The sequence below is a fragment of the Acanthochromis polyacanthus genome, chromosome 21 (genome assembly GCF_021347895.1).
Source record: "Acanthochromis polyacanthus isolate Apoly-LR-REF ecotype Palm Island chromosome 21, KAUST_Apoly_ChrSc, whole genome shotgun sequence".
In the NCBI taxonomy this organism is placed as follows: Eukaryota; Metazoa; Chordata; class Actinopteri; family Pomacentridae; genus Acanthochromis; species Acanthochromis polyacanthus.
In genome coordinates this window covers 509,360-530,653 of record NC_067133.1, presented here as the reverse complement: position 1 = coordinate 530,653, position 21,294 = coordinate 509,360, and the positions used below count along the sequence as shown (strand labels likewise).

The 21,294-nt window shown below is 38.3% G+C and overlaps 1 long non-coding RNA gene and 2 gene segments (V, D, J or C); 2 read left to right on the top strand and 1 right to left on the bottom strand.

Moving 5' to 3' along the window:
* Positions 1-2,201: 2,201 nt before the first annotated feature.
* Positions 2,202-18,503, bottom strand: LOC127531546 (uncharacterized). Its single transcript, XR_007938679.1, has 2 exons — positions 18,380-18,503; positions 2,202-2,284 (listed from the first exon to the last, which is right to left on the bottom strand). It is a non-coding gene; the product is annotated as an uncharacterized LOC127531546 (long non-coding RNA).
* Positions 9,687-10,170, top strand: LOC127531542 (immunoglobulin heavy variable 2-5-like). The segment is given in 2 exon segments: positions 9,687-9,757; positions 9,854-10,170. Coding segments are annotated over 2 exon segments (360 nt in total).
* On the top strand, positions 17,785-19,729 carry LOC127531540 (immunoglobulin heavy variable 3-21-like). The segment is given in 2 exon segments: positions 17,785-17,966; positions 19,298-19,729. Coding segments are annotated over 2 exon segments (429 nt in total).
* Positions 19,730-21,294: the final 1,565 nt, after the last annotated feature.

Here is a 21,294-nt window from a genome sequence, read left to right as displayed (position 1 = left end):
ACAAGAAATGACCTCTGTCACATTCAGCTTTGCACCACTGCTTCACTGTTTACTGCTTTTTGTTATTATTGTTTTTGCATTGTTATCTCTTTCAAGACCTTCAAGTGGCTAAATTCAATGAACTGTTTTGAGTTATATTTGATTGACAAAGTCAACAACATGTTCTTGTGTAACTCACCTCAATCAGTAAATATTTAACATAATCTGCTGGATGGGAGGTAAAAACAAACAAACAACTAAATAATGAAAATGTAATCTTCTCTAATATCATGGAGGAAACAGATGTTTTTTAGCTGCTGAGTTGTTGAAATGATGTTGAATCTCATGTGCCGTTTATAGACCTGCCCTCTGATTTGACTGATGCAGGAGGAGCCTCATGGAAGCATTTTCATGTGGATTCAGTTTATTTAAAGGACATTTACAGACTTGAAGACATATCAGTCACATTGTCAACATGGATCACAGACAGCTCACACTGTTGGTGGTTGCTGTGTTTGTTTGGAGTGGTGCTGAAGGTTGGAGCATGACAGAGTCTGAAGCAGCAGTGAAAAGACCTGGAGAGTCCCACAGACTCACCTGTACAACATCTGGAATATCATTTAGTAGCTGGTGGATGCACTGGATCAGACAGGCTCCTGGAAAAGGACTGGAGTGGATCGCTGCTGATAGTGGCGGCAGCAGCAAATACTACTCTCAGTCAGTCCAAGGCAGGTTCACCGTCTCCAGAGACAACAGCAAAGAACAGCTGTATCTGCAGATGAACAGCCTGAAGACTGAAGATTCTGCTGTTTATTATTGTGCTCGAGAGACACAGTGACTGAAGTTGGTTGAACAGCTGTACAAAAACCTACAGTCCTCATCAAACATGAAAAACATCCTCAGTTTACATAATTCTCTGACACCTATACACCTGTTTTGCAACCAGTGACAATTTAAAGATATTCCTGAGAAATAATTGTTACTAAACCTAGATTGTAAGAACATATTCTACATAATACCTTAATGTCTTGTCACTGAAACTTGTGCACTTGCTGCCTCTTAACTGGAATGCAGTATGTGTAAAAAAAATGTTTTAAAGTTGAATATAATAGTGTCCTAATTTTTAATTTAATTTAATTTAATTTAATTTAATGTAGTTTAGTTTTTGCACCTAGCTGCCCAGGAATGTCGGCAAGAAACACTAATTCTGAGTGAATTATCATGGGGAAATAAAATAATATTTAAACTAACATTCCAAACACTCCTTACATATTTTTAAATATTTTTTTCAGTCTGATGCTACTGTCATCTAAGTGTCTCACAGACAGGTTTGGAAATAAGCTACATTTCCTACAGTGCTCATCAGACCTTCCTCACATGAAGAACCTTATAAATGAACGAGAAACTTCATTTTTGGTACCAGTGACTTTTTAGTTGGGTTTTACAGCCACAATCATTAACGTCAGGTTGAATTCCTGAACATCTTACAAACAGTTTCAGGTGTGACGCTGGATTTTTATCTGCAGTGAAAGGCTGCATGCAGATAACAGACGCTGCATTAAAGCGGCAACTAAATGAAAGCATTTAGTTAGAGTCACTTTACATTAGAATAGAAAGATCTGTTTGAGAGATACAGATCTTTTTTGTCATCTGATTGTGTCCAAATTGCAGGGATTCAAAGTAAAATTTTGCGTCTTTTGTATCAGCATTAGTTCATGTATTGAAGAGCTGAAACATGGCTCAGAGTTGAGTTTCCTTTGCTTCATATGTTGGATTCTATGCAAACTCAGTGGCCTCCTTTGTTACTCAGCTATAAAAACTTCTCATCAGACTGCAGAGTGGAGTTCACAGCAGCACAGGTTCATCATAAACCATGTTTGTGTTTGCTCTGTTTCTGCTCTTTGCAGCTGGACGTGAGTCTCTTATAACATCTGTATATTTGTCATCATCAGCAGTTCTTATTTTATTATACAAACTGATCATTTGTCACAATGATGTTTATTTTTTTTAACAGGTGTGAAGTGTGAACAGTTGACACAACCACAATCTGTGACTGTGCAGCCAGGTCAACGTCTCTCCATCACCTGTCAGGTCTCTTATTCTGTTAGTGACTACTACACAGCTTGGATTGGGATGATATCTGGATCTACAACATACTACAAAGATTCACTATAAAAGCAAATTCAGCCTTTCCACAGATGACTCCAGCAAAACAGTGACTCTGAATGGACAGAATATGCAGCCTGAAGACTCTGCTGTGTATTACTGTGCCAGAGACACACAGTGACACAAATGATCAGTAGACCTGAACAAAAAGCCCTCAGTGTCTGAACACTTGTAACATGAAGCCACCAGAGGAGGAGCCCTCAGACCAGGAATGAATTCAGACCAGTTCACTGTTAAAGAAAGTAGCAGCTTATTTATCAATGAAGGTGTAAAACAAGTTGACACCACTCATCAAAATGTGCAACAATAATATTAACTAATACTATGAAGCCTTATATACAGTGCTGCTGTTGTTGTAGAATCTACTTGAATACAGTGTATGAGGACAGAAGAGTTCTCATTAGTTAATCTTTAACATCATATTTTCTATGTATTTTGAATTACATGCATACACTTTTTTGCATTCATTTCTGCTTTCAAAGTCAATATTCATTCTGATTGACGGAAAGAAAATATAACATCACCTTATGTCCGGCAAAGATAAGGTTTTGATGTGGGACAACTTAAAGTAAAATCAAGAAAAATTCCAACCTCCTCGTGAGAAAAAGGTCAATGCCAAATGTAGCTGTCAAATTTGACTGTCGAGAAGAAGAAAAACTTTAGAGTTTAGAGCAAATTTCTTTTTTTTTTTTTTTTTTTTTTTTTTTTGTCCTGTCCGGCAACAGAGCAGGCAGAATGAGGATCTGGCTGCTGCATTGTGCCATACAAGTTTGCTTTTCCAAGGGGAGTTTGTAAGTATAAGACTCCCCTTGATACTGTACAGTAATGTATTTAGTTTGAATACTTGTTGATTAGTTAAATATACATAAATTTGCCGGACCTGACAGGGGAAAGGCAGGAAGAGAGAAACGAGAAAAGGAGAAAAAAAAAACAACAAGAGGGGATAGTGAAGAGAAAAGGAAAAGTGCAAGAATACAATTATCTTTCAATTGAAACCAACACAACAGACAACAAGCTAGTACACCTTAACAAAGACACACCGGAATGCATCCTACGGGTTTTGTTAGGAAACACAGCTAGTAATTATTCAGATCATCTATGTGAAACACACAAACTGAGGAAACATGTCTTTTGATATTTTGGCACCCAGACAAACTTAACACCCCACAAGACAACATGGTTGCTATGTCCACATGCAGAGTACGGTGCAATTGTGACTGTGATCATGCAACTATGACCTCTGACCTCTGTGAAGGCCAGAAGCGGGCCCGAGAGCCCACAAGACCCAGGCGAGCCGGCAGCAATCCCAGAGCAGAGATCCGAGCCACCAAACCACGAGGACGACCCCGGATCGGCCCGGAAGGGGGCAGAGGGAGAACCCGGCCAGGACCTCCAGCGCCCAGCAGGGCCGGGCCCCAGGCGACCAAGATCGGCGGCCGCCGACCCCGCCAGGGGCCGGAGGCCCAGGGCGGACCCAGCACAGGACCCCGGGCCCCAGACATCCAAGAGGCAACCCCCGCCCCCCCAGGCAGAGGGCCAACACCGCCAGGGGAACCAGCCAGCCCAGACGGCCACCCGGCATGGGCCGGCGCCTCCACCGCAGCCAAGGATCCAGGGCACCCCACCCTTAGAGCAAATCTCTTATTGTCATTTTGACTGACTCACATCCATTTAATATAAGATCACATGCTCTATCCTGAATTTGTTCTTCATGATCACATTATCAGCAGTTTTCTTCATTTTTGTTCCTGCTGAAATTCTCTTTCTCTGGCTTCCTGAAAACAGAATGGCATACCAATAGTTTCAAGTAAAAAGTTAACAGTATAAAATGTGTTTAATACAGCAAATTTTGTTTTTGTTGTTGATCTTTACATGATGTAGACGTGAACAACCAACTCCACAATGTGTTTGTCAACCTTATACACAAACTAAAGTGAAACATGGACAACAGGACATTTGATGAATGGTTCTTCTACAGTAAACATTCATTCATTTATTGTCCAGTTTCACTCACTGAGAGTCCAGTCAGTGATAGTTAAATGTTGTCCTTCCTGTGAGGAGGAGTCCATGCAAAACACAAATGTCTTCTACTTCTGTGACTGCAGTGAGGATGACAGAGAACAGTGGACTCACAGTTTAACATGATGGATTGTAGGACAGCTCTGCTGCTTTTAACTCTCTGCTGGACAGGTGAACATTTTCACTGATATTGATGTGACAGCTTTTCGTTTGTGCCACCAGTGTACTACATTACATGCATTGTTTTCTGGTTTAACAGGTGTTGATGGTCAGACTCTGACAGAATCTGGATCAGCAGTTAAAAGACCTGGAGAATCCCACAGACTGACCTGTACAGGATCTGGATTCACATTCAGCAGCTATGACATGCACTGGGTCAGACAGGCTCCTGGAAAAGGACTGGAGTGGATTGCCTGGATAGATGATGGCAGTGGTAGCTACAAATCCTACTCTCAGTCAGTTGAAGGCCGGTTCACCATCTCCAGAGACAACAACGTACAGCAGCTGTATCTGCAGATGAACAGTTTGAAGACTGAAGATTCTGCTGTTTATTATTGTGCTCGAGAGACACAGTGACTGAAGTTGTGTTTGCAGCTGTACAAAAACCTACAGTAGTCCTTACTTGGTATTAATTTATTCATTTATTTAATCAAGTACCATGCAATTATCATAGAACACGTAGAACTGATACATTACATATAGTGTGTACATAGAGGGTGTAGCGTTGAGCAAATTTTCAATGTGAACATATTTCTATGTCCTTTTTTTTAAACACATATTTAAAAATAAAGTATTTTCAAAATATTTTGTCAATGTCTTATATATGTTGTTTGGTTTTATTTTTGTAGTAATCTTCTATTAAATTGTTACCTGATTTTACTGTTTAATTTCCATGGATGCATTCATTACATTTTATGACCCGATACAATTTCCTCAATAAAGTTGATTTTTAACTTTGATACATTATTACAGAAGCTTTTGCACTAAACACCCACACTGACTGCAGCTTTATGGGCGGCTGATCAAAATCCCACATTGGTCTGATCCTCCCCAATAATTCACCATATGTTTGCTTTTTCTTCATTTATTTTTCCTTGTGTCATATTATATCATAAAATCTGTCCAACTGTACAGAGTGTATCAACAATAAATGATCAAAAAATGATCCTGCCATTATCACTTCTTCATAAACATGGCAATGCAACACCGCATCTTTTGTAATTGCAATAAAAACTTAAAAATGTCAATTTTTGTGATCATTTTAACTGATGTTTCTCCCATAATAAGTAATGAGTGAGCTGGACAAACATTCTGTATTTTCAGTCACATTGGAGTATCATGTATTGATCATTAGCAGTGACTGTATGTTAAAATCCTTCATCTCAAAAGTTACTGAGGCAAGTGGATGTCAAGATGAACAGCAGCATTCTGAAGCAGCTGCTCTGTGTTCTGGTGCTCAGGAGAAAGAGATCAAACTCGGATGACAGAGGTTTTTTCTCAAATAAAGTTCTCTCTGAATTTAGTATTTACATATATTTGAAGACTGAAGATTCTGCTGTTTATTATTATGCTCGACACTCAGTGACTGAAGTTGGTTGAACAGCTGTACAAAAACTTATATTGGTCAGATAACCACGAATATTGGACTGTATGTTTAGTTATTTATCACATATGCTTCTGTAGATGACATGAAATCTTACAAAAACTGTCCAGCAGTGGAGGCAATCAACAATGCAGCAGAAAAGACCATGAAAGCTGCAGAATAACACATTATTACTAAAGATTAAACCCATTCAGAACACTCCTTTTGCTGAAATTAAACTCATACGAATACAATGAATTTTCTCAAGTTGTGTTGCGTCATTAAAGATAATTTCTGGTAAAAATTTTCCTGGGATTTTGGAAAACTAAACATCTTGTCATGTGTGTATTTCCATCTCTGAGCAGCTCTTTATTTCCACAGTCTTCTACTATTATTTCTTATTGTTGGCCAACTACATTTCATACTATTTGCAGAATCCTGATTGCTGCAGCTTCAGTGTGCAGAAAATGAATACAGTCTAAACAGAATGTGACTGACAAACCTTATTTAACAATAAAAACTGGGAAATATCATAAATTATGAATCAATTTCATTTGGCAGGAATCAAACTTTGAATTAAACTGCTTTAACTGTCCAAGTTCAACATACATGACAAAGATGAAGGCCAAGAACACTCCAACACTTTTCTTCCTGTGAGGAGGAGTCAATGTAAAGCGTCTTCAGCCTACTTATGTGACTGCAGAGAGGATGACAGAGACTAGTGGACACACAGTTTAACATGATGGACTTGAGGACACCATTGTTGATTTTTACCATTTTGTGGGCAGGTGAAGACTTTCACTGATGTTGGTTTGATCATCCGTCTTCACAAAGTTACCAATTTACAACAAGTGAGAATTTTCTTGTTTGTCTCTGCAGGTGTTGATGGTCAGACTCTGACTCAATCTGAATCAGTTATTAAAAGACCTGGAGAATCCCACAGACTGACCTGTACAACCTCTGGATTCACATTCAGCAGCTACGGGATGCACTGGGTCAGACAGGCTCCTGGTGAAGGACTGGTATGGACTGCTGCTTTTGATTCTATTGGCGGCAGCAACAAATATTACTCACATTCAGTCCAAGGCAGGTTTATTGTCTCCAGAGACAACGACAAAGAGCAGCTGTATCTGCAGATGAACAGCCTGAAGACTGAAGATTCTGCTGTTTATTATTGTACTCGGAACACACAGTGACTGAAGTTTGTTGAACAGCTGTACAAAAACATGCAGCATTTATTTCTATTGTAGCTCCTGAGAAAGAATTACACTTTCCGTTTATCTCTAGATAGATTTGGGCAATAAACTGGATAAACTGGTCAGACAACACGGACAGCATCTACAGGAAAGTACAGAGTCGTCTGTTTTCCTGAGGAGACTGGGGTCCTTTAACATCTACAAAAACTGCTGTGGATGTTCTACCAGTCTTTCATGTCAAGTGTTCTCTTGTATGCTGTAGTTTGTTGGGGAGGAAGCATTAAAAAGAGGGATGCTGAATGACTGGACAGACGGGTGAGGAGAGCTGGCTCAGCGGTGAGCACAGAGCTGGACTCTCTGTTTTCAATAGCAGAGAAAGATTCTCTCCATCCAGAACAACACACAGCATCCTCTACACAGGACTGTGATCAGTCAGAGGAGTGTTTTCAGCTCCAGGCTGCTGTTTCTGACCTGCTCCACCAACTGACTCAGAAACTCTTCTGTCCTCCTGGCCATCAGACGGTACAACTCATCACTGAGTGATCTGGGAGGATCACAGTCATAATCACATTAGGACCAATGTTATTATTGTTATAGAATGTCCATGCACCTGAGGTAGTTCAATATAACTTTGTCTTACTACCTGTCAAAGTCACTTTAAATCACTGTGCCTTGAAATGTGTAAATACTGTGTAGTATTCTAAAGATTTTAAAATTAGGAAAGTTTTTTATAGTATGGTATTGTACAGCAAGATTTCCAGAACATATACTAACCTTTATTGCTAGTGTTACTAACCTGCCTTTTTGTTATTTTATGTTGTTGTATGTACGCTGCTGAACATTTGAATTCCCCCCTGGATTATTGAAGCATCTATTTATCTATCTAGATGAAAACTTAAAAAGCAGCAATAGCGATCATTTAAGGGAAACATTGCAATGTGCTGAAATCATTGTAATGGGAATGAGGCAGCAGAATAAAAGGTACAACAATCCAAAAGTGGAAATATTTATGTGAAATCTGAAGTGAGACACAATAAAAACTGTAAATGAAATTAAATGCTGCAGTTTCTTTATTGAAGACATTACAGGCCAGTGTGTGACAAGTTTCTCTTTCCTCTCTCATTTAAAGGCACAAATATATCTGCTGTTCTCGCTGATTTTAACTGAATGAAACTGAAAGATCTACACTGACATCAAACATGTTTTTCACTCCTCAGTCAGCTACACCATTAATGTTTTTTTCAGACGAAGTTAATCCACAATTTCCTCCTTTTCCTCACAGATGACAAACTGCTCAAATACATAATATCTCTATTGTTGGAGTTTATAATTCACTCTCTCTCTCATAGTTCAGCACTGATCTGATCTTTCAGAACTGTATCTCCAAAGTCTCAGACAGGTGAAAATGCAAATCCACAATCTCCACCCATTCTTCCTGCACTATACATAAATATATAACCTTCATATGAGCCTTTACACTCACAGTCTCTGCTGAGGTTTCATCATGACACTTTTACAAAGTCTCTTCCTTGTCGCTCTCATTTCAGGTAAGTCAAGTCTGGATCCTGCAGAGGAAAAGAAAATGATCTCCAGATGCTGCTGCCATCTAAACTCTGTGTCCTTTCAGCTGCTCGGGGTCAGTCCCTCACCTCGTCAGATCCACTGGTCAGCAGAGCAGGACAATCAGTCACTCTGTCTTGTAAAGTTCAAGGACTCTCTCTGACTTGGCTGCACTGGATCCGTCAGAAACCAGGACAAGCACTGGAATGGATCGGACGCATTGACGGTGGAACTGGAACAAGATTCTCTCAAAGTCTCCAAGGACAGTTTTCCATCACCAAAGACACTTCTCTAAACGTTGTGTATTTAGAGGTGAAGAGTCTCAAACCAGAAGACTCTGCAGTTTATTTCTGTGCACAAGAGACACAGTGACACAAGAGTCAACAACGCTGTACAAAAAGTGAACAACAACCATCACTGAGTGAGAAGCACTGAAGCATGTCAGGCTTTAAAAGACACTTTTTCAGCTGAATAATGGACAATTATTAATGAAACACATCAATAAAGTTTATCAGTCTGGTGTCAGAATGTTTATCATGACTCACTGCAATAATAACAGCAGAAAATCAACCACAGAGAAAACTTTCCTTTCAAAACAACATTCAGTTTTTCTACATTAACCTGAAGTAAACAACCATCTAGATGGTCCATTAGAGGTTGTGCTAAATGTTTTAGTGTGGTCACTCTGGAAGACGCACTATTTGATCCTGATTTAAATATAATTTATTCAACAATATGCAAAAAAAAAAACCCACATAAAAGGAAGTGTGTGTTTCCCAAATACAGGAATATTTATGTGAAATCTGAAGTGAGCCGCAATAAAATAAAATAAAAAAATACATTAGAAGCCTTTGTGTGACAAGTTTCTGTCTTCTCTCACTATAAAGAGACAAACAGGACTAATTTAAAGATTTATACTGACATCAAACATGTTTTTCACTCCTCAGTCAGATGCTCCATTAATGTTTCTTTCAGATTAAGTTAATCCACACTTTCCTCCTTTTTCTCACACATGAAAATGATGTGAAAACTCTAGAAGATACATTAGAGGCTGTGTTAAATGTTCAAGTGTGGTCACTCCAGAAGACACACTGTTGATTTAAATGTAATTTATTCAACATTATGCAAATAAAGCTCACATAAAAGGAAGTGTGTGTTTCTGTGTCAGTGAGAGGAAACCAGAGCTCACATCAGTTGAGCTCCAACATCAACATGTTCTCTGCAGCTCTGATTCTGCTGCTGGCTGCTGGATCCTGTGAGGAGCTTTCACTGGATTCACACTCATCAACACATTACAAACACTCAGTAATATGATGAATGCTGGAGATAATGTTGATTTGTGTCTCCACAGGTGTGAACAGTATTGATCTCATCCAGCCAGACTCAATGCTTGTGCAGCCTGGACAGACTCTGACCATCACCTGTCAACAGTCTGGTTATTCTGTGACTTCTAACAGCTATGCAACAGGTTGGATCAGACAGCGTGAAGGAAAAGCAATGGATTGGATTGTGCAGCAGTGGGGTAGTGGTACACTTTGGCAAAATGATGCTCTGAAGAACAAGTTCACTTACACCAGAGACACTTCTGCAGGAACAGTGACAATAACAGGACAGAATATGCAGCCTGAAGACTCTGCTGTGTATTACTGTGCCAGAGACACACAGTGACACAAATGATCAGTAGACCTGAACAAAAAGCCCTCAGTGTCTGAGCACTTGTAACATGAAGCCACCAGAGGAGGAGCCCTCAGACCAGGAATGAATTCAAACTGTTCATTCAAAGTTTAAAATGTGTCTTCTTTGTTTGACTCACAGTATCTATGCTAAAGTATCGAGCTGGATTAAGATTAAAATCATGAAAACAAAGCATTAACAAGCCCCTTATGTTAGCAAAGTTCATATTTTAGCATCCTGCTGTGGGTTTCTCAAAACTGGTTGTTCTGAAATTTAAACATTCAAAGTTTGCTGGAACTTCAAAGCTTTAAAAATCTACGTATGAAAACATTGAAATTAGACACAAGTTTAAAATTTATATAAACTAATTAAATGTAGCTGGCTATAACAACAACAACGATAACAACAACAACAACAACAACAACAACAAAAGGAATGCAAATAACTCCATCAATTTCCGTTGTTTCACACAGTTTTTATTTCTGACTGAAAATTGTTCCGTTAGTTTCATCGAATGGAAAATGAATCATTACAACATCCATGTAAAGTCATTTTTGATGTTTAAATAACGTTCTCTGGCATCTTGAAAATTGATCATTGTGAGGAAAGTAACAGGATAATATATGAACTGATTTGTCCAGAAGTTATGTTTACGTCAGTTATTCTTTTTAGTAATTCTGTCTTGTTAAAATGTTGCAGAATTTTAGTTCAGTTCCCTCCTTCCTGTGAGGAGGAGTCAATGCAAATCTCAACATTTTTCCACAGCTACTTCTTCAGCTGCAGAGAGGAAAACACAGAGTTGGACACTTTGTGGAAGATGATGGACTACAGGACAGGACTGCTGCTGTTAACTCTCTGCTGGGCAGGTGAAGGACTTCAACAATCCTGATTTGACACGACTCTTACATGAGTATGGACAGAATTCATTTGATGTTTTCTTCATGTCTTGGCAGGTGTTGATGGTCAGACTCTGACAGAATCTGAATCAGTGGTTAAAAGACCTGGAGAATCCCACAGACTGACCTGTACAGGATCTGGATTCACATTCAGCAGCTTTCCTATGAACTGGGTCAGACAGGCTCCTGGAAAAGGACTGGAGTGGATCGCTTTTGTGCACACAGGCAGTTCTCATTTCTATTACTCCCAGTCAGTCCAGGGTAGATTCACCATCTCCAGAGATGATTCCAGCAGTAAAGTCTATCTACAGATGAACAGTCTGAGGACTGAGGACACAGCAGTGTATTACTGTGCCCGAAGACACACAGTGAGAGACAGAAATAGAAGAGTGGCACAAAAACTACTTCCTCTTTTAATCACCACCATGGAGACGGCAGTGTGAGGTTTAGTGACAACAGCATGAGAGAAACAAGTCACCTTTTATAATGTCTGTTTATGAAAGATTTAGTGAATTTCCAGAAGATTTTAATCTTTGAAGAAAGTATAATAATATAACAATCAGAGTGTCAACACACATGGACAGAATATTGAGATGTTGATGCAGTAAAACAGGCAGTAAATTTATTTCTATCTGCAAAGAAAGAAAAGCTCAGTGAATTTATGTATGTGCAAATGTTTGTCATTTTTTTCCTGATATTTCTTCAAAAATAATAAAATAACCTAAACAGTAAATTAATCCTATTGCAATTAAATTACTTATAAACCACACTGGATGATGTTCTATTTTATTTTTGTTTCTGACAACCAAACATATTAAATTAAAATGCACTGAATATTGCAAACATACATATGAAAGCATGACATACCAAAAACAAAACAAAACAGTATTTTCAGTTTTATTTCATTTTGTCATTTGTTTGCATTTCTAAGCAACTGTTATTTTATTTGTTGTTTTTCATCCTACAAAGTTTCATTCTTTTTAAATGATCCTGCAGCTGCTTTATTTCAGAGCTTCCAAATGAAACATTTAAGGTTTTTCATATGAACCTGCAAACTTGTAAACAGCTACAATAAACTTGCACTACTAGTCCTGAACTGTAACTTCAGTGTGCAGCAGTAGGTGTAGTACAGAAAATATGGAAATAACTAGATAAATACATAAATGCTGCTGTTAAAAAATAAACAAATAAAAAGACTTCAGTCATATTTTGAAATTTGTTAAACAGCATGTATGTCCAAAGTGTTTTTAAAATTTTATTTCAAAGCATGATAAAGACACTGTTAATATGCCCTAAATAAAGCAGTGATCCTTATAGTCTGCATGGGGCCCTTTTGTCATAATTAGTCCAAATTGAATTTATGAAATTATAATTTTCTGTATTTGTGATAAACATGTATAAATGCAGTATTAGTTTATTTGCATTAACAAAAGTAACAACCCTGCATTTCTAATAGAAATGTGAAGTAATTTGACCAACAATTTGGTTTCAAAATGTGATATGTTTGTAAAACAGTTTGCAGCAACAGCAGAAAAATCAGCACTTTTTAGTTGGATGTTCACCCTTAACCACTAATGTAATACCAGGTCAGCAGGAATAGATTAGTGTTTAAAAAATAAGCAGTCTGCAGTTTTATTGCTTTTGTTTTGTTTTGTTTTTTGATTGCTGATTATTGTTGTTGTTTTTTGCATCTACCTGCCCAGAAGCTGCTGGAAGGCAAGACTGATACTGAGTGAATTATCATGGTACAATGAAATAATAGATATTAAAACTAATATTCCAAACACTCCTTACATTTTATCAAATGCTTTTCTTCTCCCAGTGCTACTAAATGTCTGTTATAAATCACTTATTGTAATCTCCTTAAATGTGACACAAAGATCTGTTTTGTGGAGATTATCTGACAGAGAAGAAAGCAGATATTTTCCTGTCCATTACAGCATCAGTATTTTACATTTAGTCAAACTTCAGTTCCTGAGTGTTTAATTTCCTCTTGAAGGTTGAAGTTTCTCTGTCAGTCTGTGGCTTTAAACAAAATTTCAACACTGAAACTTTTGAAGGTCTGAAAGAATCCAGTCCTTCAACCAGCTGAAACCAACTCAATCATTCATTTAGATTTTCATGCTCTCAGTTTTCAGACTATTAATGAAATTTAATCAATACATTTGTTGTTTTTGTTATTTTTCTGCTTTTTTTTATAGTTTTCATGACTTCAATACGTTTTATCTTCATGACAAAAATCAACTAAAGGTTACAATATTACTCTCCTAAATCAATAAATATTTCACAAAATCTGCTGGATGAGACATCAAAGACGAAAAATTTAATAATGAAAACTTTCACTGATCAATTAGTATTTTTCAGAATCTGTGGGAGGAGACATCAAAAATCAAATAATGAAACTTCACATTACTCTAATATCATGGAGGAAGCAGATGTTTTTTTAGCTGCAGAGTTGTTGAAATGATGTTGAATCTCATGTTGTGCTGTTTATAGACCTGCCCTCTGATTTGACTGATGCAGGAGGAGCCTCATGGAAGCATTTTCATGTGGATTCAGTTTATTTAAAGGACATTTACAGACTTGAAGACATATCAGTCACATTGTCAACATGGATCACAGACAGCTCACACTGTTGGTGGTTGCTGTGTTTGTTTGGAGTGGTGCTGAAGGTTGGAGCATGACAGAGTCTGAAGCAGCAGTGAGAAGACCTGGAGAGTCCCACAGACTCACCTGTACAACATCTGGAATATCATTTAGCAGCTACTATATGGCCTGGATCAGACAGGCTCCTGGTAAAGGACTGGAGTGGATCGCTGCTGATCTACTCAGCTACGGCCAATACTACTCTCAGTCAGTCCAAGGCAGGTTCACCATCTCCAGAGACAACAGCAAAGAGCAGCTGTATCTGCAGATGAACAGCCTGAAGACTGAAGATTCTGCTGTTTATTATTGTGCTCGAGACACACAGTGACTGAAGTTGGTTGAACAGCTGTACAAAAACCTACAGTCCTCATCAGGAATGAATAAAATCGTCAGTTTAGATTTTCACACCTAAACATTTATTTTTTTAAATCAGTGACATTTCAGTATTTTTTACTAAACATGTATTTTTTGCACATATTGTACATAATATCTTAATATATCATCATTCAAACTGCTTGTCAGATTGCTGCCTCTTACCTTGAACACACTATTTGTAAAAACTCAGTCCCCAGTAATACTGATATTGAGTGAATTATCATGGTGTAAAAAAAAAAATACTGAAACAAACATTCCAAGCATTCAATACATTATTTCTTAAAGATTTTTTCTTTTTTGCCTGTTGCAGACGTCCCCCCAAATGTCAGGTTGTAAAAAGTGCATGAACACTTGTAGCATGAAGTCACCAGAGGAGAAGCACTCAGACCAGGAATGACTTTAAGAGCAGAACACTGCTGTTTTTGTTTTCATTTTGATTTAATTCATATAACAGCAAACTCTGCTCTCCTCTCCAGCTTCTCTTACTTTGAAGTAAAGAGCTGAACATTTATTCTTAATTTGGGTTCATTAAAAATCAACATTTAGTGTTTGCTTTTTAACTGTCGTTAACAATCAGATCTTCTTGAGTGCGGCCTCAAAACAATTGTTTCTCCCTCATTTATGTAATGTAGTTGAATTGATTTTAAATATCAGTTATAGGACATTGTTTGCACTATCAAGTACGAGTGAAAAACAGCATTTCATTTCAGCCTGTGTATTTTTGTAAATACCATGTGAGAAATGACAATAAAGGAATCTATCTATCTCACAAAGTCATTGCTGTCTTCACTGGTTGAGAGGGAAACCTGTAAGTTTTCTCAGCCTGTTTGAAGAAGTTGTGCTGTACAGCTGCCATTGATGTTGTTTGGATGTTGACTCCTTATGCATCATATTATTATCATGAATATCAGAACAAAAGTCTGTCAACAACCAGAATGATGAGCAGAAAATGGAACTTCCACATCAAAATAAATTTCCAGACAAACACGAATCACAAGTTCATCTGGTCTGAATCAAAACTGTCACTGCACATTCTGAAGGTTTACATTTAGTCTGATGATGAAGTCTAATTTCCAGTTTGATGCTTCCTGTGAGGAGGACTCAATGCAAAACTTGCATGTATAATTTCCACCTCTACATCTGTGAGTGCAGAGAGTGAGACAGAGCAGTGGACTGACAGTTTAACATGATGAGCTACAGCGTTGGACTGCTGCTTTTAACTCTCTGCTGGACAGGTGAGAAACTATTCACACATCTGAGTCTGGCCTCAAAAAGTAACCAACTCACAACTATTTTCTCTTGTCTTGACAGGTGTTGAAGCCCAGACTCTGATACAATCTGGGGCGGTAATTAAAAGACCTGGAGAATCCCACAGACTGACCTGTACAGCCTCTGGAGTCACAATCAGTGGTTCTACTATGCACTGGATCAGACAGGCCCCTGGAAAAGGACTGGAGTGGATCGCTTATGTTAGCAGCGGTGGCAGCACTCACTACTCTCAGTCAGTTCAAGGACGGTTTACCGGCTCCAGAAACAACAACGTACAGCAGCTGTATCTGCAGATGAACAGCCTGAAGACTGAAGATTCTGCTGTTTATTATTGTGCTCGAGAGACACAGTGACTGAAGTTCATCAGCAGCTGTATGAAAACCTACAGCAGTCATCTCTGTAGGTGATACAGCTCCTGTAGGAAGGATTCTTTTCTATATTTTTCAGTCTTTACTTTATAAATATGATCCATTTTACACTGCAATATTTCAAAAAACATTCATATTTCATTTTACACAGCTTTTTAAAAATGTGTGTTTGCAGACAAGTTCTTTAGAAAAAGGTAAATGATATTTTTTGTGAATCATTAAACTTATTAATAAACAATGTACAAGACCAACAGCTTGTCTATGAGGAAGATTGAAAATACAATCTGTCTGCTGACAATAAGCCCATTTCTACTAACTGATGACAACAATATCTATAATATATCTGCTGTCTACATCAGATCATAACAGTGAAAAGATTGTTGACCTTGATGTTGTTTGAATGGAGATCAATGTAGAAAGATTTTTCATGACCAAAGAAAATGTAATGATTTATTAATCAACTAGTGTGTTTTATTTGAAAAACCAAATCTAAAAGTGCATAAAGAAAACTGAGAATCTGAGGCAATTAAACGGTCTACAGAGTTATGAATACGGAACCAAATCAACATTCTCCCGACTTGCAAGAGAAGATACATTTTTTGTTAATATTAAAATATTACCAAATGACAAGGGCGTCAGTTTGTTTTTACAAGTGGGGGGGATGGAGACCACAGCCATTGTCAAATGGAAATGCACACCCTGGGTGGCGTGCTGGGTAATCGGGAACACCGGGGATATCCCCGGTGGGCCGCTTTATTGTTGACTCGCTCCAGTCATAAAATAATAATAATAATAATAATAATAATAATAATAATGCTTTAAATCATGGATCTCAAACTCGCGGGACAACTGCAGCCCGTGGGACGATATTTTGTGGCCCTCGAGTTGAGATCAAAGTTTAGCATTGGTGCAGCACGCCTGCTTTTCTCATATGCTTCCGTGTCGTTGGTAAGACAGCACTTTGAGAAAATGTTGAAGAACGGCGGCAAAATGTCACAAACTGGACTCGAACTCACAACCACGGCACCAAAGGCGGAGGCTCAACCTGTTCAGCTCTCAGTACATGTGAGTAGATGGGTCTGTGGGCCGCTATAGTACTAATTCTCCTGGGCCCAAATTTTGCCCCTGCACGCCTCTGGTCGGAGCTTCCACTTGGCACGGGCGCAAATTTAGCATCTGCACGTTTTTTTTTTAACCTAAGGAAGGTATGCTGCATGTCTGTGCAACTCTCAGCCGAGTGCGGATGGTGCGTTCAGGAGCGTCGGAATTTTCTATACTACTGAAAATAACTGGGTTTACAACGGCTTACATGTGAAGAATTTGAATGTGTTGGAGACAAAATGACCCCTGACAAAAAGTAGGGGGGACACATCCCCACCGTCCCCCCCTAAACTAACGCCTATGCCAAATGATAAGAAAGAGAAATATTACAATTAAAAATTTAATTTGAAGAATGTGTTAGAAATTAAAAAAAAGTAATTTTATTTCTAAAACAACCACACACTGATAAATATGAAATATGTTGCTTCATATCAACTAATAAATGCTTTTCTGGGATTTGTTGCACATTCAGCTCAGAAGCTGCAGTTCTTCTTTAAAGCCTCCAAGTTTATCTGAGTGTGGAAATAACATTAAACATTAAAATGAGTTCATGCAAACATTTTCTAGACCTGTTTTTATGCAGGTGTTTAAAGTTATTTGCTTGATACTGGATGGTGTCACTTCATTGTGTACAGGAAATAAATTCTAATAAATTGTTGCAAACTGTTTCTGCAATTGAGAAAGAAATAAATCCTTTTTAAGGATGGATCTAATTATCTGAAAACATGCTAAATGCAATATAAACATGTTACATAATGTTAATGGTGGTTGGTCTTTCAGTTTTCATGGTTGCAAACTTGCTGTTCATTGATTCTTTGTGATAATATTTATTTAACACAAACTTTCAGTAAATGTTTGCAGCAAAAACAGTTAAAGTTGAATGAGTTAAAAATAAAAAGCATCAAATGTGAGGGAGATGAAGACAGAGAGCAGATAAAGTCAAACTCTTCTATTGGCTCCACTTAGTCCAACATTCAGGCTTCATATGTTTGATTCTATGCAAACTCACTGAGCTTCCTTCCTACTCAGCTATAAAAACTTCACAGCAGGATGTGGAGTGAATTGAACTGAACATCTGTCTCAACAGAAACCATGTTGTCTGTAACTCTGCTGCTGCTGTTGGCAGCTGGATCCTGTGAGTCTCTTCTGATGTGTCGTAGTTAACAGTTCTTCTTTAACAGCACAATTTAATGGTTTGTTTTAAAATCTGTTTTTCTGTTGACAGGTGTGAAGTGTGAACAGTTGACTCAGCCACAATCTGTGACTGTGCAGCCAGGTCAACGTCTCTCCATCACCTGTCAGGTCTCTTATTCTTTGGGCAGCTACTACACAAACTGGATCAGACAATCTGCAGGGAAAGGACTGGAGTGGATTGGAATGAAATATACTGGAGACTCATTCTACAAAGATTCACTGAAGCACAAGTTCAGTATCGACTTAGACTCTTCCAGCAAAACAGTGACTCTGAATGGACAGAATATGCAGCCTGAAGACTCTGCTGTGTATTACTGTGCCAGAGAGACACAGTGACACAAATGATCAGTAGACCTGAACAAAAACCCCTCAGTGTCTGAACACTTGTAACATGAAGCCACCAGAGGAGGAGCCCTCAGACCAGGAATGAATTCAAACTGTTCATTCAAAGTTTAAAATGTGTCTTCTTTGTTTGACTCACAGAATTTTTGCAAAAATATTGAACTGGATTGAGATTAAAATGATGAGAACAAAGCATTAAGAAACCCCTCATATTAGCAAAGTTCACATTTTAGCATCCTGGTATCTGAGCTGTGAGTTTCTCAAAACTGGTTGTTCTGAGATTCAAACATTCAAAGTTATCTGCAACTTCAAAGCTTTAAAATTCTACATATGAAGACATTGAAATTTGACACAAGTTTAAAATTTATATAAACTAATTAAATGTAGCTAGCTATAACAACAACAACAACAAAAGGAATGTTTCACACAGTTTTTATTTCTGATTGAAAATTGTTCCGTTAGTTTCATCGAATGAAAAATGAATCATTACAGCATCCATGTAAAGTCATTTTTGATGTTTAGAAAAAGTGCTCAGTTTTTGTTTCTGTTCTCTGGCATCTTGAAAACTGAACATTGTGAAGAAAATAACAGGATAATATTATGAACTGATTTGTCCAGAAGTTCTATTTACTTTAATTCTTCATTTTATTCATTCTATCTTGTTAAAATATTACAGAATTTTAGTTCAGTTCCGTCCTTCCTGTGAGGAGGAGTCAATGCAAATCTCAACATTTTTCCACGGCTACTTATTCAGCTGCAGAGAGGAAAACAGAGAGTTGGACACTTTGTGGAAGATGATGGACTACAGGACAGGACTGCTGCTGTTAACTCTCTGCTGGGCAGGTGAAGGACTTCAACAATCCTGATTTGACACGACTCTTACATGAGTATGAACAGAATTCATTTGATGTTTTCTTCATGTCTTGGCAGGTGTTGATGGTCAGACTCTGACAGAATCTGAACCAGTGATTAAAAGACCTGGAGAATCCCACAGACTGACCTGTACAACATCTGGATTCACATTCAGCAGCTACGGGATGAACTGGGTCAGACAGGCTCCTGGAAAAGGACTGGAGTGGATCGCTTATGTATGCACAGGCAGTTCTCCTATCTATTACTCCCAGTCAGTCCAGGGTAGATTCACCATCTCCAGAGATGATTCCAGCAGTAAAGTCTATCTACAGATGAACAGTCTGAGGACTGAGGACACAGCAGTGTATTACTGTGCCCGAAGACACACAGTGAGAGACAGAAATAGAAGAGTGGTACAAAAACTACTTCCTCTTTTAATCACCACCATGGAGACGGCAGTGTGAGGTTTAGTGACAACAGCATGAGAGAAACAAGTCACCTTTTATAGTGTCTGTCTATGAAAGATTTAGTGAATTTCCAGAAGATTTGAATCTTTGAAGAAAGTTTAAAAATCTAATAATTAAAGTCCAAACACATGTGGACAGAATATTGACATGCTGATGCAGTAAAACAATTAATAAATCTATTTCTGTCTGCATTTGAAGAAAAGCTCAGTGAATTTATTTCTGTGCAGGTTTTTGTCATTTACAACCAGTAAAAAAAAATACTAATGCAGTAATATTAATTCTAAACCACACCAGATGATGTTCTCTTTGATTTATATTTCAGACAACCACATACAATGCTACAGGGTTCCATTTTATTTACACACGTGGACAAAATTGTTGGTACCCCTCAGTTAAAGAAGGAAAAACCCACAATTCTCACTGAAATCACTTGAAACTCACAAAAGTAACAATAAATAAAAAATTTTTGAAAATTAAATAATCAAAATCAGCCATCACTTTTGAATTGTTGATCAACATAATTATTTAAATAAACAAACTAATGAAATAGGGCTGGACAAAAATGATGGTACCCATAACTTAATATTTTGTTGCACAACCTTTTGAGGCAATCACTGCAATTAAACGATTTCTGTATTTGTCAATGAGCGTTCTGCAGCTGTCAACAGGTATTTTGGCCCACTCCTCATGAGCAAACAGCTCCAGTTGTCTCAGGTTTGATGGGTGTCTTCTCCAAATGGCATGTTTCAGCTCCTTCCACATATGTTCAATGGGATTCAGATCTGGGCTCATAGAAGGCCACTTTAGAATAGTCCAACGCTTTTCTCTCAGCCGTTCTTGGGTGTTTTTGGCTGTGTGTTTTGGATCGTTGTCCTGTTGGAAGACCCATGACCTGCGACTGAGGCCAAGCTTTCTGACACTAGGCAGCACATTTCTCTCCAGAATGCCTTGATAGTCTTCAGATTTCATCGTACCTTGCACACTTTCAAGACACCCTGTGCCAGATGCAGCAAAGCAGCCCCAAAACATTACTGAGCCTCCTCCATGTTTCACCGTAGGGACAGTGTTCTTTTCTTCGTATGCTTGGTTTTTGAGTCTATGAACATAGAGTTGATGTGCCTTACCAAAAAGCTCCAGTTTGGTCTCATCTGTCCAAAGGACATTCTCCCAGAAGCTTTGTGGCTTGTCAACATGCATTTTTGCAAATTCCAGTCTCGCTTTTTTATGAGTTTTTTTCAGCGGTGGTGTCCTCCTTGGTCGTCTCCCATGAAGTCCACTTTGGCTCAAACAATGACGAATGGTGCGATCTGACACTGATGTACCTTGGCCTTGGAGTTCACCTTTAATTTCTTTGGAGGTTGCTCTGGGCTCTTTGGATACAATTCCAACGATCCGTCTCTTCAATTTGTCATCAATTTTCCTCTTGCGGCCACGTCCAGGGAGGTTGGCTACTGTCCCGTGGGTCTTGAACTTCTGAATAATATGAGCCACTGTTGTCACAGGAACTTCAAGCTGTTTAGAGATGGTCTTATAGCCTTTACCTTTAAGATGTTTGTCTATCATTTTTTTTCGGATGTCCTGGGACAATTCTCTCCTTCGCTTTCTGTT